This window comes from Ahaetulla prasina, chromosome 3 (assembly GCF_028640845.1).
Source record: "Ahaetulla prasina isolate Xishuangbanna chromosome 3, ASM2864084v1, whole genome shotgun sequence".
NCBI lineage: Eukaryota > Metazoa > Chordata > Lepidosauria > Squamata > Colubridae > Ahaetulla > Ahaetulla prasina.
The window spans coordinates 166,353,492-166,373,788 of NC_080541.1; the positions used below are offsets into that span (position 1 = coordinate 166,353,492).

Consider the following 20,297-nt stretch of genomic DNA (forward strand, 5'->3'; position numbering starts at 1 on the left):
AGGCCAAAAATTTGAATACAAAAGGCATTGAAGAAGAGAGTTTATACTTAGGGTTGAATTTTGAACTCCCAATTATTCTTTCTCTCAAAGCTGTTGTTTAACAATAATAAATGAGATTTGGGATTTCTAATAAATTTGGTGGAATATATACATAATTATAGAATAATTAACAGGGTCTTTTATGCATATTTTATCAAAATTTTAGTTAATGAAATTAACTAACTAGTTAATGCAGTTACTAGAAAGGGTAGTAACTTTGTTTTATGGATGTTGATCAAAATATTCAGTTAGAAGACTGATTTAATAATTTAGAGAAGCATTTTTTTTACAACTACCCCAGGGGAAGATTGTAGTTTGGAAAATAATGGTTTTGAATGTACATTATACAGTATAACTTCAGGAAAATGTAGTTGAACAAACAGAGTAAACAGTTCAAGGGTAAAGTTAGTTCTCGATTTATGACTAGTCACGTAGTGAACCTTCAAAGTTATGAAGAGCCTCTCCAAGGATACTTATGACTTAGATCCAAATTTCTAGTGGCTTGGCCCTTCCCCCTGTGGCCACACGACTGCATTTTAAAAAAATTAGACAATCAGATCTCATTTACAGCCTTTTGCAGCATTCTGCAGTCTCACTGCCAGTCTTTTTGCCGAAAAACAAATTATACTTCTAGTTTTCTGCCACAGAAAATGTAAAATTGGGTTGGTCATTTAGGTGATCCACTTTATGTCTATCATAACTCACAACTGTAATGAGCAGGTTCCATTTAGGTTGAAAGTTGAGGAATACCTTTACATGAGCTTTGAAGAATGAAGCCAGCCAAATTGTCCAAGATTCTTTACAAAACTTTTTTTTTAAAAAAAAGTTCTCTTACCACTGCTGTAGGATTTTGGCAATGGAAATAGAGGAAGGTAGTCATAATGAAATCAGGTGAATCAGAAAGGTATTTCAGAATAGGAAGTTGGCTAAAGTATTTATGATCAGTTCCTTACAATTTGATTTTTGCAGGGCGCTAAAGAGCATTTCCTGCTGTAATATGGATTTTTATGTGTATAGGTAGTCCTCAACATACGACAGCATTTTCTGATAGGAAGTAAAATCACATTGTTACAAACAACCTCACATACTTTCTTCCTTACCCCTTATTGCCATTTTTATGCAGGTAATCCTCAATTTATGATTGACATTGAGCACAAAATTTCTGTTCCTAAGCAAGACACTTGTTAAGTGAGTTTTGCCCCATTTTGCAACCTTTCTTGCCATGTTGTTAAGTGAATCATTGTAGTTGTTAAGTTAGGATGTGGTTGTTAAGTGAATCTGACTTCCCTGTTGGCTTTGCTTGTCAGAAGGTTGCAAAAAGGGATCGATCACATGACTGGTATATTGCAACCACATAAATTCAGGCCAAGCACCTTAATTTTGATCCTGTGACTGGGAAATAGTCCAGTGGTCGTTAAGTGTGGAAAAGTAGCCATGATTCACTTTTTTCAGTGCTTTTATAACTGAATGGTCACTAAACAAATGATTATAAGTCGAGGACTACATGTATTACAGAGGAGCTCCTGATACAGAGGTTAAAATATGAGTTGTCATCTAATGACAAGAGGTAATGAATACATAGCCTAGTGTTTCAGGCCTAGACACAATATGAAATAAAAGCATAGTAGCTTTTCATTACTTACTTTATAGCTTTTTAGAGCCCTCTTGTCCATTTTGGTTATGACAGTGGCCCGGTATTTTGTCCAGGTGGTATTTACTATAACCTCTGATTGGGGATTTTCCCTGCTTTCTTACCCATTCCACTCATGTCACAGAAAAAAATAGCACCTACTTCTTTGCTTTCAGTATAGGCCTTTTGTTTGAGCCATCCTTCTTTGAATTAGATACCTACTTATCTGATACATCCATCACTGAACTAGTAAGAAGAACAGAAATCATATTTTTACTATCCTTCTTGGTCTAGAAGGGCAAAATGGCAGAACTGTCTTCTACTTTTTTAAAAAAAAATATTTTCCCCAATCCATCAGTGAATCTAAAACATGCCTCTCTGTTTCATCCCTTTGTGAAATTGTATATTTCTTTTTCTTTTTTTTACTGAAGAAAAAGCTAGTGGTAAGTCTAAAGGTCCTATCCAAGGTGGGGGAACTGGTGCTTTCATTTTTAATTTTATGTAGGACCTAATGTCTCCTAAGCATGTTATTTTTTTAAAAAGAAATACCATATGTATTAAATTAACGTTATTTTATCCCTCTTTTTTTAGCTTGACATTCTTATTTCACAGATAAAATGCAATTCTATGTTGTAGTCTGAGGGTATTTAATAGCTCTCATGTGCTTCATTTCTTAAGATTTCTGCTTGAAGCTTGTGCTGTTTGACATAGAAAGTAATCTTCATCAGTGTGTTTTTGTTTTAATCATTCCTCACCCTCCCCGTGGGAAATTGAAGTTATTTATATTGTGTTTAAACAGCCACTCCTGTGAAACAGTTTCATTGTTATCATCTGAATGAGAGATCAGTTAAGTGAATGCTGTGTACCTGACAGCTCCTTAAAAAGAAATAATATGCCGTGATAATTAAAGGGGAAAAAGCTTCCTTCCATTTCAGTGGAAATGACTTGAAAGACAACTTATTGGATCTAGACTGGGGGGCTATTGAATGCATTATTCCCCTTGTCAATCTAGTTCTATAGCTTAATAAAGCACAGAGTACAAAACAAGAGTTTAATCAAAAGAAAGAGGCCAACTCTACTCAACTCAGGCTAAATTATGATTACCATTGTCATTTTCTTTTAAGAAAAATAATAATATAATTACACTTTCAGTTAAAGAACCTGTTTTGCAAGTATTTCTTATGTCTTATTTGGATAGGCTTTTGGCATTTCAACGCTTTTTGAAAGTCTTGATTGCATTTTTCTTCATTATAATTGCTGCTTCACCCATTTTACAGATGAAAACATTGAATTTTAGAATTGGAAGATTGTCTAAGGCTTAAATCTTGATTTCTACCTATCTCTTTTATTTCTGCACCATGTTTTCCTTCAGATATAATAAACAGTTTATTTGTAAATTTCTTTCTATGGTGCCTTCTAAGTTTAGTTTTAACAATATGGTCTGAATCAACAGTGTTCTAAATATTTGTTTGCTTTATTTTTAAAATAATTGTGAGTATATATTTATTGTTGTGGGTAATAGAATATTATGTGTTATGTTTTCTGGGATTGGTATTTATGTGTCATTCTGAATTACTGATGTGTACAACTGTTAAAACAATAATAATAAGATATGTAATTATGTATTTTGAATTCAACAAAGTTTATGCTACTTTGATTGACAGTAAAAGTACTGACTAGGCTGATTTCGGTCATTGTTTTTAAAGAAAATATATGATTTTGTTAGGCTTCTCCTTAATTTTGGGTATCATTGGCGAAGGTATGCTTTAATGTCATTGCCTTATCTTGATTCTGTCTTATGTTTCAACACTTTGTAGATGTGATGTAAGATTACTGTAAAGAGCAAATGAAATGCATTGTAACATTGTACAGCATATAAGCATAGCTAGAAGCAAAGTCTTGCTTCTACCTCTTGTTTTTATAAGATTATAAGTCAACTGGTCTTTTACACAGAACATAATTAACAGATAATATTGTTTTGCTATATATACTGTTGCATTTTTGATGAGTCTCCTTGAGTCCTTCCATCAAATTTGCTGCATAAGCTACCAAGATGATGTTGTATTATTAATCAGAAAGGTACTCAAACAGTAAAGGCAAAATTAAAATTAGAAATTCTGTTTCCCTGTTTGGGTTTTTGGGAGTTTGTAAAGTGATAAATGTGTGTTAAGTCTTGCAAATGTTTTAACACTTTTTTAAGGTTGTCTGTGAAATGTCTGAGTAAATAGAATTTTAGCTGTATTACAGCCCACCTACCAAGAAAAGGAACACAGTGTCAGATTAGCAAAAAAAGGGGGGGGGAGGCTGGATGTTTTCATGGGTTATGGTTTCAAATTTATTTTATAGTTTATGGTTTCTGCATAATTTTATATTATTTAAAACATAGTTTTATCAAGATATCTATATTAGCTCAATTTATTTAATTGTATAGTTTAATTTTTCATTTTCTTTTACTATAATTTACAACCCATTTGGAAGTTAGTGATTAGAAATGAATAGTTTTAATTTTGGATTGTTTAGGTGATTTGAAAGTTGACTTTATTTATTTGGGTTTCTGAAGAGTTGGCAAAAACTTTATCCTTCTATACCAGTTGTATAGACTTTGAAGATCTGTTTTTGAAAATTGGATAATTCACGTACAGATCTAAAGAGCTCATTAAGAAGAACTATATACAAACCTTGACACACTAAAAGAATATTAAATCAGTTCAAATTGTGCATAGCCATGTAAGGTTATTGAATCATTTCAAAATGTTGAAAGAGCTTGAATTTGAAAAGGGCAAGTAGTTTTAGAGACTTAATTTAAAACACTTATTAAAATCATTCTAAAGCAATGAGAAGCTTTAATCTCTGGATTGTAAAATACTGAGTGTTTTAAACTATTGTCAGTAACTGAGATGTGAAGAGTCTTGTTTGGGTTGAATCACAGGATATCTTGACTCCCGGGAGGAATAAAATGACTTTAGGGACATTTAGCTTATGGCACTTTCAGAATGCTGAGTTTTACTTAGAAGGTCATCCTAAATGACTAAATCTATGTTGTAATGATAATTTATATAGGGTCACATAAGCCAAGGTCTATGCAGAAGAATCACTTCAAAGGAATGAAAGAAATTGTCAGGCAAGTAAGGTTTAAGAAGGATAAGGTGCAAGAGAATAATGTAATAGATAACTATGATATTAGCAGGAAGAAAGATGCTAAATTCAGGGAAAAAAGGAAGCTAGTCAACCAAAATGTTAGATGACAAAAATGTTTCAGGAACTGACTATTAAGTTTTACAGTCAGCTTCTTGTTTTTGTATTTACTTTTATACTTTAAAAGATTCTGATCTCAATAGTTGCAAATATCATTCAACACAAAGGATAAAGACATTATAGGAAAACCTGAATTTTCTAGAATAAGGATGCTTAAAACACGCTGTCTCAATATAACAGAATACTGGATTTTGTCCTAATGGTTAAACTAGGAAATTCAACTGACAGCTCTTTTTGGTAAGGGCTGTGTGAAATTAAAAGGATATAAATATCTAGGTGGACAAATGCTAACTAGAAGCAACTCGGAAGAAACAACATCAATATGCTTTTTTATTTGTTTGGGTTTTTTGGGGATTTTGGGAAGAATAATGTTGCAATGAGATATGAGCAGAAAATAGAACATTAGGGCTGCATGTGTGATTTCATTTTATTGATCTCTGGTTTATAGACACATTCTTTAGCTTTAAAGATTTTTAGCCTCAAGGATTTTTCAATATTTTACCAGAAATATTTCAGAATAAATATTGGCCTAGTGGTTAAGACACCAGGCTAGAAAGTGGGAGACAGTGAGTTCTAGTCCTGCTTTAGCCATGAAAGCTAGCTGGTTAACTTTGAGCCAGTCATTACCTCAATCCAACTTTCTTCACAAGGTTGTTATTATGAGGAAAATGAGAGGAGAAAGGTGTGTTGGGTATCTTCACTGCCTTGATAAATGTATAAATGTAATAAAGGTGGGATATAAGTAAATAATATGATTTAGTCATCAATAGTAGTTTGGCTTAGTGTTTAATTCAATAAAATTAGCTTTGTTTTTGGTACTGGCCATCATGCTAAACAAAAGCCCAGGCAGCTTTAAGATCTATAAAGGAAGAGAGTATAAAAGAATCAGAGTTCCAGTAGAATGACAATGCTTTTCTATCATTCAATAACTGATTTCCTCTTTTATGCTGATACGCTTCTGTTGCATCACACACAGTATTCTATAAAGTATCAGTCATACTGATAGCCTTACATGAATGAGTTTCCTAGTACAATAGCAACAGTGGTATGCTTATGAACTGAACAGCCAGATTTCTCTGTGCAACCAAAAATATTTTTCCCATGAATAAGAAAATGGTTGATATGCTGTTTTGAAAGGAATGCAAGATAGATATATAAGATGTTCATAAATAGTGGAAAAATTGATGTAGAAAGCATTTATATATTTGGCAGATATTTGTATTCAAAAGTGTGAGCTGTGTGATGGCCTAGAGATGAAGAGTCTCACCTCCCACTCGGAAGGTTGAGAGTTCAATCCTAGGCAGTGACGGATGCTTTTCTATCAGGACACAAAGAGAAAATATTTGGTGCAAACTTTGCATAGGAGTCAGGAAGGACATTTGGCCAGTAAATGCTCAGTTCCACTCTGTCGCCTTGAACCCATCCCGAAGCAAGGGATTACAGCAGGGGTGTCAAACTTGATTTCATTGAGAGCCACATCAGGGTTGTGTTTGACTTCTGCGGGTCTAGGTGGGCATGGCCTGGGTGGGCATGGCGAGCTCAATGTCATTCATGTCGGGGGCGCCTGTGGTGACCCAAGTGCTCTGCCAGCGAAAATGGGCTCACAAGCTCTGTTTTTGGTTGCCATGGCATCCTGAAACCCTCTGCCAGTGAAAATGGAGCTCAGGAGGGCTGCATGTAACCCTCACAAGCTCCATTTTTGCTGGCAGAAACACCGTGGGCTGGTCTTTTCCAGGGTGGCCTCACAGGCCAAATCTAAGTACCCCACAAGCCGGCTCTGGCTCCCAGGCCTTGAGTTTGGCACCCCTGGATTGTTGTTGTTGTTAGTTGCGAAGTCGTGTCCGACCCATCGTGATCCCATGGACAATGTTCCTCCAGGCCTTCCTATCCTCTACTATCCTCTGGAGTCCATTTAAGCTCAGGCCTACTGCTTCAGTGATTCCATCCAGCCACCTCGTTCTCTGTCGTCCTCTTCTTCTTCTTTTGCCGTCAATCTTTCCCAGCATTAGTCTCTTCTCCAGTGAGTCCTTCCTTCTCATTAGGAAGGACTCACTGGAGAAGACCCTGGATTACAGGGTCATAAAAAGAAGAAAAATGTGTTCAAGTGATTTTGTCCAAATATAGAATTATATTAAAATATAGAAAAGATGGGTTTAAACAGTAGTCTGTTTTGTTACCACAGTGTTTATAACTTTCCTTTCAAGCAGTAGTTTTGTAGCTATATACAAAAAATGTGTGCAGCCAGGTGGGCTGGTGGAGAAGGAACTGTACGTTGAGTATTTGTTCTGATTCTTTTTGTACATTGTATGTATGGTAGTTAATTGTCTGTCTGCTGGAGATGTATGAAGGAGGACCATTCTGTTTTGAGATATTGGATTGATCTGGGCAGTAATAGTAAATTTATTTGAGGCTAAATTTATTTGAGGTTGATAGTCAGAAAATAGAATTGCATCACCTCAACTCAAAGTATTGAAATTTACCATCTTGCTTTAGACTTTTATTTCAAGCCTCTTATAATATCAGAATTATAGCATGATTGCTCTTCTAATCAGTATGATAATGCTTCAGTTTCTATGATGCTGTTTTGAAGAAGTATTTCTATTGGGTTTCCTGCAAACTGAAGCACACCTATGAAATTTCTTACAGCTGCAATAAAATTTAACACTTTATGTATATAATTGCCAATAAGTTGTTGTTGGATTGAAGCGTTAAGAGCAATAGAGAGAACCAGGTACAAATCTAATCTCAGGCAAGAGTAGCTGTTTGGAAGATAATATGAAAAAGTTGCATTATAAGCTATTTTCAGGTCACAGAGGAAGATTTAGATGTAAGCTTACCAGTTTTTTCACACATACACTATAAATGCAAATACAAATAACTTATTGTCATCATTAACCAGCAGAAACTATAAATATAACACATGTATGTTTATAGATTTTATGCGTTTGTGTGTAAAAATTGTAAGAAATTCTCAGGACTTTAGTGAACATCAAGGTTTATTCATAGTATTTATTTGTTACCTATCCCACTGAAATTAATATAAGTCTCATAAATATGACAAAGAGAAAATAAGAATTATTTCTTAACTCTTGACATGAGAACTAACATATATTACATAGGAAATTTCAATTTTATATGTCTTAGAAAACCTTATTCTTAAAATGGCTTAATTGTGTTTTTTTTTTATTATAGCACTTCAAAAGGGTGAATGAAATGAGCTCTTTCGATTCTAGTATTTGAAAAGCTAAGTAATTCTCTGGAAGAATTGTTCTAAATGAGCCTGGCCAAGATACTGGATCTGTGTGAAGAGGACTAAGGATACAATAGGATGTCAACTGAGACAGAACTTCAAGTGGCTGTTAAAACCAGCACAAAGAAAGAGTCTAAAAAGAAAGGTAGGAATTTCTTGTACTTTACAGCTTAGTTAAGGATGGTACTATTTCTCCTTACAGGATCTGGTATTGTTGTTTCGTTAGAAACTAACTGACCAGATGGGTACACCAATTCTGTCTCTCCATTAAGCCTGAATGCATTGAAGGGATTAAATAATATGCAGAAGACATATACATTCCTATAGAATTGGGTTTGTTCTGTATTTTTCTATGAGCATTTATAGGGCAAAAGGAGATTTCTAGAAGTATATTTTCTGAAATTACTTTAAATATGCCTTTATATTTATTGCTTTAGAGATGATTTTTGCTCTGTTTATTGATTTCTTTTCTCCTGTGACTTTGTCAACCAAGCTAGATTTGGGTGAATAGTGTAGTTAATAATTTCTACCCTATGCTATATATGTTTATATAGTTGCATTGACTTATAGTAGAGACTATATTCAATATTTTTGCCCCATTACTCATATGTATATATTGAGGGGGTTCGGTAATACATTTACTTGCATACATTTTTAGTTTTTACATATTCAAAATCTCTTCCTTTATAGGCCAGGTAGTGAACCTCTCTATTATATCACATGATTTTTGAAATATCTTTTTTCTAGAGTTAATTTGGCCCATATCCCATTATACACACACGCACACACACAAACAAAAAATAACATGAGTGAGGGACAGGATAGGCAATACTGTGATTTTTTTGTGTATGGATTCTCACACAATTAGCAAATGAAATGAGAATTACCATGCTTCCCTGCAGAAGACACCTTTTGAAGATGAACCAAAATTATAAAAACCAAATACTCTGTTTCCTCTAAAATAAGACATCCCCTGATAATAAGCCCAATCAGGCTTTTGAGCACATGGCAATAGGGCCAAGCGCTTATTTCAGGGTTCAAAAAAGTATAATACAAGGTCTTATTTTCGGGGAAACATGGTAGCTTAGAATAAACAAATTCATTAAAATTTGTGGTCATTCTTATCAATCAACATTGCCTTCAAATGTTTATTTGGACTACATTTATAAAAAAATGACTGGCATTGTTTTTTCCTTGTTTCTCATTTTTCTTGTCAACTGTTCTTGAGAATGAATTTTATGATTCTTCTATTTCTTGGGCTAAAACACCCTTTGGACTGTATTTTGTACTTGCCAGCCCTCAGCCCAACAAAAGGTTCTGTTTTTCTGCTACTGATTAATGAAGCAAATTTATTATGCAATCACTTTGCAATGGTTTTGAAGTTTGTGGTACAATTTTCTTTTTTACTGTCTCCAAACACCAAAGACAATGGTAATTACCATGATCCAACCTGTGCTTTTCTAATCAATAGAAGTGCTTTTTGTGCTATGTTGGCAGAAATACCTTTCTGTCAGTTTATGCTAAAATTTAAAACATTTAAAAGAAATACTAATGCCCTTCTCTCATTCTTGTTGCTCTGAAGGGAAATCCTTGTAACTTATGCAAAGGATATTTGAGGAAAAAAGAAATATTTCCACAGTTGACATCTTGATCCTATTTCTTGCTTATTACTTTAAAGGATCTGAAAGAAACTTTAGAGCTGTGTACTTTCTCTAGTATTACTTAGTATACTTGCATGTAGCTAATGTTGGGGTGGGTGGGTTGGGAAGGAGGAAAGAAAGAAAATAAATTTATTCTTAATGATATAAGAACGTGATACTGAATCTTTATGCAAGAAAACATCCATATGCACTGATGGTGTTATATAGTTGGGTAATGAAACATCTGCCAGCAAACAAACAAGCAAGCTCAGAGAGCACCAAGTACTCTATAGTGCCAGGAAATAGTTAAAACTCACTTGAACCCAAGACCCTAGAGATGAAATAAGGTAAGGTTCTTGTCAGGGTTCCAAGTAACACCCCCAATGAAAGAAAACTCCAAGGTTTGTGTCTCCTCAAAGCTACATTTTATTAGAGATGTCATATTGGCACATCTGAGAAAACCCGAATCTAAAAGTTTCCAGGTTTTCCCCACCCAAAGAAAAGTTCAAGTCCCTGCCCAACACCCACAAGTCCATCGTATGATCCAATCAAAGCCCCGTCCCAACTGGAGATGCCTCCCAGGTCCAGCCTCCCATGTGCAGAGCAAGATGGCCTTGACTTTCTGAGAAAGGAATGTTATTATGACTACATATCACCCATCCTCCATACAATTCCCCCCTCCCAGTTTCCCACAGTAGTAAATGTGGCAGGCCTGAAGGCCCAATACAAAATATGATTTCCAGATCTGACAGTTCTTACAAAGCAGAGTAGGAAAAAAAAAATCTAGCTTTGCTTTGATTTCAGATTTGCAGCAACTAAAACCCAGTTTATCTACCCAAACATAGGAACATCATATAATCAAGTCTGGATTTAATCACTTCAAAGTGATTAAACATACTCTTATAGAGGTACTCTGAGTAAATCTTGCTTATTTTGTCCTTTTTTTGGGGGGGGGTTCTTTTTCTGCTGTATTGGAACTCTATGGAATATACTTGGATAATGCTGAGAAGTTGACACTTTCCTTTTTAGTCCTGTGCTCTTCAGTGATGACTAAAAAAGAATTAAGTGCCTGAAAGCAGCTTCTCACTTAAGTCTGTAAAGAAGAAAAAAAGAGAGCTGCGTAGTTCCTATCCTTCTTTCTACGTCTTGCTGCAGACTATGGCTTAGTCAATAAATTATGCTTAAATAGTGTATGACTTAGTACAATTTGTGATTGATGTTGAATCACTTAGTAGAATTTGTGTTTAATGCCTTTCTGTAGGGCAAGATTCCTGGAATCAGCAGTCAGAGATCACCAGGCAATGGCTTGCTTAGCAAACTGGTACCTGTTCTACTGGGTTCTGATATATGGATAGGTACTTTAAAAATTAAAGGCCAAGAATTCCTTCTGAACTATCAGTATTAGTTCACAGTCTGCATAATGCTTAGGAAATTGCTAAAAAAATCAGATTTTGTCCTTTGCCCAATTCCTACTGCCAATATAAGGAATTGAAAAACTTTAGCCATTGTTATATTCCTGAGCACAAGTATTTAACAGGTTAGTTGTAATTGTTAGGATATATGTTTTGAGTGATTAATATAACTGTTATGAAATTGTTCACTGGAGCCTCTAGAACGTAAATAGCATTATTTATTGAAGTCAGAATGAAACAAATAAGCCTTTGGTTTGAATGCCAGTGTATGTTTTAGTATATTAAGCTATCTATTTTCAGCTTGATTCCTCACTTCAGTAAGAGCTCAGCTTTACAATCACTGCACCAGTTCTGTTTTTATGTTATATATTCTCATGAATAATGAGAATAACGATAATTTCTCACTTTATAAAATTGTCTTTGGTTGATCTGTAAGATTTTGCTGTAAGAAAAATCCTCAGTTTCTTGGAAATGACCTGGCCTATGTATTGGTCAGTCTCAGGAAACTGCCCATTTTCTGTTGGTCCCTAAAGTTCCCTGTGGGCATGCCCAAGTCTCCATCCCATCTCTGGGCACTCTTGTTTTGCCATTTGGTCTAGGGTTGTAGAAGCAAGATACCTGGATTCATAATTATGTTTTGTTTGCTTTTGTTTTGATAAAGGAATATTGATCCCTTAGTAATGAGAGGGTCTTTGGTGCTATCTGAGCTTGGTTGTTTTCATGCAGATGTTTCATTAATCAGCTAGGTAACATGCCTAATGCCAGAAAGGAGTAGGGTCAGACTGCAAACTCCACTCCTTTTTAGCACTTATTTTACCTAATTGGGTAATGAAATGTCTACAAGAAAACAACCAGACTCAGAGAGCACCATAAATCCCACAGTTAAAACTTGAGCTACAAATAGTCTTTCCTATTGATCTCCTAAGAGACCAACATTTTAAAATTACTATTTTTAACAATAAAATACATATCTTCTGTCTTCCTACTGACTGCTGTAATAATTATGGATTGGACTCTTAAGAGATATTTGGATACTTGGCTTGTGCAGAGTAGTCCTGTAAAGAAGGATATTTGTTTCACTTATTGGTTGTAGCATTCTTAAAGATAAGGTGACCAATCATCCTCCTGTAGGGAGGACAGTCCTTCTTTTGTAAGTTCTGTTCTCTCTCAAAAAGTGTCCTCCTACATGTACTCCTTTTCGATATTTGAAGACTAATCTGTAAATCTCCATATTCGATCAATGCCAATCCGATCCGTTGCATGTGATGGGATGTATTTGTATTTGACATGACAATCCGTTAAGGCTCGGTGCAGTACGGCGAGATGCGATTATGAGACACATGCGCTCTGCACAGGAGAATTGTTTTGAGGGAGTGCTCCATGCACAAGTGGCTTTGTTTACTTCTTACCGAAACATGACACGGCACACATGCACGCCTTAGACTCACTTCTTTCTCAGGGAATATTCAGTCAAACACAGGTGAGCACAATAATTCACGTTTTATTAATTCATTATCTATTTAATAATTTCCAAATATGTATAATTTTATTTACAAGTTTACTCACTTATGTTATTGTTTCAGTTTTAAAATTCAGTATGAAGGATATTTCTTGTTCAGATATTTCCAATATATTGTTAGAAAATGATACATTGACAAAAAATATTCATTCAATGGAAAAGTACTCATTTAAATAATAATTAATAGGCATGTAAGCATAATTACAATATAAAATGTTACTGTTACAAATATTTTTTATTATGCATTTATCATATTAGAATGTATTCTGTATTATTGTTGCAATGAATAAATTGTTTCTTTTTTTTTACGATATTTTTTTCTTCAATTTATTTGTGTCCTTCTCATTGTAAAAAAGTTGATCACCTTATTAAATATATCTGAAAGATGTCTGACATCAATAATAAAAAGCAAGTGGAAGTAATTCTAATTCTTAAATATATTAGTTCATATTCTATCTTAACTTCAAATGGCTCTTTGCATAGCAAAGAAGTGGGGACAAAGAGATTTGAAGGAATCCTCTCAGGGATTTAATTAAATTTATTTTGGCCATTTCCCCGCAAAATGAATATCCTATTGCAGGAGCGTGACAAATTTTTAATAAATCTGACTCATGAGTTGTCTATTTAGTTTTGTTGCTGTAGAGGAGAATAAATCAAGTTATTAATAACCTTGAGAAAGCAAATTGTATTGTTTTATTAGTCATTCTTGTTAAAAATGTGTAATCCCAGATGGGGATTATAATAATAAGAGAAAATTCATTGATGTAAATATTTATAGATTAAGGTACTAAAGATTTCTTTCTTCCACTTGAAACGTACAGTAACATTTATTTCTTGAGATGTTGACTTCATCAGATGAAGGAAGATAGAGATAATTTAAAGTAAACCAGCTCCTTGCCCTTTCTAGTTCGCAGCCTGTTTCTCATCTCATATTTGGCAAGAGAGTCATTTTTGCTCTGCTGATGAAGGCAGAGGCAGACACAGCTTCCCATTTTGTTCTATAGACATACGTTAAAATGTTCAGTGAAGAAGATGAAAATCAATGTAAATATCTGTTTACCCGACTGAAATAAATTCTTTGCTCCTGAATGGAGGAATCAATTGTAAATGTTTGGTCTTCTCTCATTTAAGGTCATCTCTAATGAATCCTTTGAATCAGAATAATAGATTTGGAAGGGACCTTGGAGGACTTCTAGTCCAATCCCCTGCTCATGCAGGAAACTCTATTCCATTTTTTTTAAATTTTCTTTTATCACAACAGTATACACAAGCATCAACATAAAACAACAACACATCATATAAGCATATATATGAGCAAAAGTATGCAATAACTATATTAATTTGATATAATGAAAGGAAACAATAGGACAGGAACGGTAGGCACGATTGTGGTCTTATGCACGCCCCTTACAGACCTCTTAGGAATGGGGTGAGGTCAATAGTAGACAGTTTTTGGTTAAAGCTTTTGGGATTTTGAGAAGAGACCACAGAGTCAGGTAGTGTGTTCCAAGCGTTAACAACTCTGTTATAAAAATCATATTTTCTGCAATCAAGATTGAAGTTTAAATCTATTGTTTGCTCTTGTATTCTTGTGATTGAAGCTGAAGTAGTCTTTAACAGGAAGGATATTGCAATAGATGATTCTATGTGTTAAACACAGGTCTTGTCAGAGTTATAAGTTTTCTGATCCCAGGATTTCAAGTCTGGTGGTATAAGGTATTTTGTTGTTTTCAGAGGAGCGGAGAACTCTTCTTGTAAAATATTTCTGGACGCATTCAATTGTATTAATGTCAGAGATGTGGTATGGGTTCCAGACAGGTGAGCTGTATTCAAGAATAGGTCTAGCAAATGTTTTGTATGCTCTGGTTAGTAGTGTAGAGTTTTTGGAAAAGAAGCTACGCAAAATTAGGTTTACAATTCTTAGAGCTTTTTTTGCTATGTAGTTGCAGTGGGTTTTGGCACTTAGATCATTTGATATGAAAACTCCAAGATCTTTAACAGGGTGGGGTCATCTGTAAGGTAATGTCCATCAAGCTTGTACTTAGGGTTTGGGTTCTTTTTACCAATATGTAAGACTGAGCATTTGCTGGTTGAGATTTGGAGTTGCCAAGTTTTAGACCAATCGGATACAAAGTCAAGGTCTTTTTGAAGGATAGTAATATTGTTGGTGGTGTTAAATAGTTTGACATCATCAGCAAAGAGAACACCATAACTTGAGATGAGGTCACAGAGATCATTTATGTATAGAATGAAGAGCGTTGGTCCAAGAACGCTGCCTTGAGGAACGCGACTTTTGACAGGGACAGGATTGAGCATTGCCAATTTTGACCACTTGTTGTCTGTTTGACAGGAAAGCAGTTATCCAATTGTGAAGAGGTCCTGAAATGCCGTAGGATTTTAGTTTTAGGAGAAGTTTATCATGTACTACTGAGTCAAAAGCTTTGCAGAAGTCTATGTAGATTGCATCTATTGTTTTGCCTTGATCAAGTTAAGTAGTCCATATGTTTTTGCAGTGGAGAAATTTTAAGTTACATGATAATTTTTTTCTGAAACCAAATTTCAGACAAATGGTTGTCCAATTTCTTTTTAAAAACTTCCAGTGTTGAAGCATCCACAACTACTGGAAGCAAATTGTTCCACTGATTAATTGTTCTCAGAAAACTTGTCCTTAGTTTTAGGTTGGTTCTCTTCTTGATTAGTTTCCATCCATTGCTTCTTGTCCTGCCTTCAGGTGCTTTGGAGAATAGATTGATCCCGTCTTCTTTGTGGCAGCCCCTTAGATATTGGACCATTGTTATCATATCACCCCTAGTCCTTCTTAGTCCTCCTTTGTATTAAACTCGGTTTAATTCATACCCAATTCCTGCAACTGTTCTTCGTATGTTTTATCCTCCATCACCTAATTATATTTGTTGCTCTTCTCTGCACTCTTTCTAGAGTCTCAACATCATTTTTGTATTGTGGAAACCAAAACTGGATGCAGTATTCCAAGTGGGGTGTTACCAAGATATTATAAAGTGGTATTAACACTTTACATGATCTTGATTGTATTCCTCTATTAATTCAGCCTAGTGTTGGCTTTTTAATCTCCTTGTTGAAATCATTGATGAAGATATTGAAGAGTACTGGGCTTAAGACAAGCCTTGCGGTACCTCATGGCATATTTCCCTCCATGTAGATGCAGTTCCTTTAAGGTCTACAGGTTGAGTGTGGTTGACCAGCCAGTTACAAATCCATCTGAAGGTGATGCTTTTCTATCTTATCAAGTAGTAGGTTGCAGTCAACTTTATCAAATGTCTTACTGAAGTAGAAGTAAATTATATCCAAAGCATTTTGCTAATCATTAATTTTGTCACTTTGTTAAAGAATGCAGTAAGATGTGTCTGGCATGATCTGTTTTTGAGAAACCTATGTTTTCTCCTGGTTATGACTCTGTTTGACTCTAGGTGTTTGCAGATTCATTGCTTGATTACTTTTCCAGAATCTTTTCAGGTCAGGCTGATTGGTTTGTAATTTCCTGGATCCATTTTTTTTTCTCCTTTTGGGGAGATGCGAGCTACATCAGCTCTTTTCAAGTCCTGAGGTAGTCCCCTGGACATGTGAAGAAGAATCCTTCACACTGTCCATGAAAGAATTACGTGCTGTTGAGTTATTAATTGCAATGAAAGTTATAAATTGTACCATTTCGTGATGCAGAATAAAGAGAAGTTTGTTATAAATGAAAGATTGTAGATTCTTTCAGGTTCACAATTGAAAAAAAACCCTGAAAAATCTGTGAATTGGATGCTTTCCCTTCATGACTAGCTTGCAAATGCTGCCTCTTTCTCCTAGTTCTAAGTAGTCTGCCTCCGATTTGACTTCCTGAAGCAGGAGAAGAGTTATCCTCAGGAGGAAAGGAACAGGCATTTCCTGAATTTCCCAATGTAATGAGAGCCAGTTAGGTGTAGAGGTGAAGGTGCTTGGCTAGAATTCAGGAGACTGTGAGTACCAGATCTCCCTTAATCATGAAGCCGCACTAGGTGACTTGGCCCAGTTATTTTGTGTCAGTCCATCCCACTTCACAGGGTTGTTGATATGGGCAAAAATAGGAGGCAGGAGTATTAGGTATATTCACCACCTTCAGTGTGTGTGTGTTTGTGTGTGAGATGATAATAATGTAAGGAAGGTAGTTTTCTCATTCAAGCATCTGGCTATGGAAAATATTTCCAGAACTGGAAACTGAAATACCATGTTCCACATGGCAGTTTTAACCTAAGCCCTTCCAGATTGTCCTTAAACTATTAAATAATAAGATGCAGGAAACATGAAGAGCAACACTCTGGATTATGTGACCATAAGGCAGAGTATTACAGAGGGGGAATTGTCACCATTCTGAGCTGCTTCACATCTGCTTTACTATAGGAATGCTTTGGAAATGCTTTCGCTAATATTTTCTGGTTTTTTTTTCATTTGAATTGAATTCTCAATCCATTTCCTAAACTCATAATTTCTTTTGCTGATTTCTTCCCCTGCACAAATTTTATTTATTGCCTGTTTTGGGGGAGATATTATTATTCTGCTGGTGGATTTACACGCAGACAAATAAATAATGTTCCAAGACCTTTCAATCAGCACTTGATTCCTAAAAACAGAGAACTAAAGGAATAGACAGTTACCGTAAGGTATGGTATTAAGTTAGTTCAAATCTGAGGATATGGAACTTTGTGATACTGTGATCATTAAAAAAACCAAGTAGATTTAAGTCTTCCAACCCCTAGTAAAAGTATCTTTTTGTTGTTGTTGTTAGTTGCGAAGTCGTGTCCGACCCATCGCGACCCCATGGACAACGTTCATCCAGGCCTTCATGTCCTCTACCATCCTCTGGAGTCCATTTAAACTCATGCCTACTGCTTCAGTGACTCCATCCAGCCAACTCTGTCATCCCCTTCTTCTTTTGCCCTCAATCTTTCCCAGCATTAGGCTCTTCTCCAGTGAGTACTTCTTTCTCATTAGGTGGCCAAAGTAAAGGAAAATAATTCCTACTTTTAATTACTATATTTTAACTGTATATCAAATGAAAAATGCTAAATCCATTTAACTTGAAAAAATAATAATCTTCCATTTGATGTACTCCGGAACTACCATATTGCTTTGCATTGAATACTGGTAATCCTTGACTTACAACCATTTGTTTACGGACCATTTGAAGTTACGACAACACTGATAAAAGTTACTTCTACTTACCAGTCCTCACACTTGTAAAAATCACAGCATCTCCATGGTCATGTGATTAAAATTCAGATACTTGGCAGCCAGCATGTATTTATGAGAATTGTGGTATCTAAAGTCATGTGACTGCCATTTGTGACTTTCGCAGCTGGTTTAGGATAAGCAACGTCAGTGGGGAAACCCAGATTCACTCAACAACTGCAATGATTTTTTTAACCATGGCAAAAAGGTTGTAAAATTGGGTGTGACTCACTTAACAGCCACTTTGCTTATCGATGTAAATTCTGGCTCCAATTGTAGTCATAAGTCCAGAACGTCCTGTATATTTTTATGTAAACTGGTAAAAAAAAAAACTTGTGAGGAAAGCAATCCACCAAGCCTTCATCAGTTGTTTTGAGAACCATATTGTAAGATAAATATATATGATCTATATGCTATGAATAGTTACAACCCACAATATGGGAAACATAACACTAGAGACAGAAAACAGACAGAATGTTTCTGTGGCTGCTATTGCATAATCTATACTTTCACCATCATTAATATTTATGTTTTAAATTCCTTCCTCATTTTGAAGTCTGATGTTTCCTAACGTGGAGCAAATAATGAATTTCCTAATAATAAATTGGCCGAGATCACTGTCAGAAACTGTCTTTTGTTTATGTGGGGCACGCCTATTTAATACATGCTTTCCCCAGTAACTTACATGGCTATTTCAATAATTCATAAATGCATGTGCTGCAGAGTTTAATTGATTGAGTTCAAATACTTTGCAAAAATAAACCTCTTGTGTGAAAGGGTTACTAACAGCATTAATTAGAGATGCTCTGAGTCATAGTGCAAGCTATGGAAATTTTTCCCAACTGAGTCACAATTGAAAAAGCCATTCATCTTCCTATTTTGTTAGAGACTGATTCCTTTTCATTGGGCACATATTTTGACTTCATTTTCTCAGTGGAATGCAAGTGATCAAGTAAAAAATAGAAAACGGCAACCATGATAAGCACAATTAGAAAGTTAAACTCTCTAGACATATTGGCATGAGTTTAGCTCTATTTGTAGCCATAAAAGAGGCAAATGTTTGTTTGTTTATTGATTTATTTATTATCTTTGAAATTCTAAGCAAGCATGGCTATTTCAAATCATTGCCAATCATTTTTAAAACTATTTCAAGAGGTATATGTGAATTTAAATTGGGAAATGGCAGTATATTCAATGAAAACTTTTACTCATTTCAAAGTTTGGTTCAGTTCAATTAGCACTGCATTGATATTAGTATATGTTTTGGATCATTCTAAATTGACATTTTTCGGTAAATATTTTAAAGATACTGTTAAATTAGAAATTAGTTATTTGTAAGATTTCTAAAACACATTTGGGATATTCTATATTAAGTTGAAGACTAAAGCTATTAAAGAATTATATTAAAGAATATTTAATACATATCTAACGATCATAAGATGAAGATTAATTCAACAAAAGTTATTTTTAGTGTTTACAGGGCTTCATTATATTGGAAGTGTAAAATTGATACGGGACACACAATATGGGCTTAACCATTAATGGTCCATTTTAATTTATTTTGATAAATTTGTTAATTTAACAAAATAATATGAAGATTAGTATTGTTTAGAGATGTGAATATATTGTAAACTATATTATTGAATACAGGAAAGCAGAATTTTTTTAGATTTATGGACTTGGATGACTGCTAATATTTCTTAGATGTAATAAGTATTTCATAAATGTTATGATGATATATCAAACAACTGTAGAGTAAATCTTGATAACAGAAATTTCTTAATCTCACTAATCTTTATAACATTTAAGCAATTCTTCTATGCACTTTATTGCAATCAATAAAAACAGATTTAAAAATCTGAAAACACACATTTTTTTCCTGTAAGACTAAACATTACTGTGTTTATGAAGTCTTAAAAACACTTTGTGTATGCTTACAACAATGTACACAGTAACACAATGCATTTAAGTTCCTAGCATAAATTTGTAGAAGTAATATGAAAAACTATTTTTAATCAGGACCATTAAATTCCCTTTTGGCATGAAACAATAAAAGGACAATTACAGACAGTTCTCTACTTACAAACAGGTCACATTCCAAGAGGTTGTTCGTAAGTCTCTTCTGTTTGCAAGTTCAAGCAAGTGTACATACGCAGTGCTTTTAAACTAACCTTCTCCCATGTTCCAGGACTTTCTTTGTTGGAATTGCAAACAGGTTTGCTTGTACCTGCACAAGTGCATAATTCAAAAGTTCCTAAGTTTTTCCTGTACTTCTTTTTTCCTCCCCCTCCCCAAATGCCATCACTCTGCTAAACAAATAATT

At 34.7% G+C, this 20,297-nt stretch overlaps 1 protein-coding gene across 1 annotated transcript in view; it reads left to right on the forward strand.

The window, feature by feature from the left end:
• DAB1 (DAB adaptor protein 1) overlaps positions 1 to 20,297 on the forward strand; it is a 291,295-nt gene that overhangs the window by 77,417 nt on the left and 193,581 nt on the right. The window contains exon 4 of the mRNA XM_058177854.1: positions 8,117 to 8,319. Within this exon, the coding sequence (XP_058033837.1) occupies positions 8,253 to 8,319 (67 nt within the window). The 5' untranslated portion in view covers positions 8,117 to 8,252. The remainder of the gene's footprint in view (positions 1 to 8,116; positions 8,320 to 20,297) is intronic.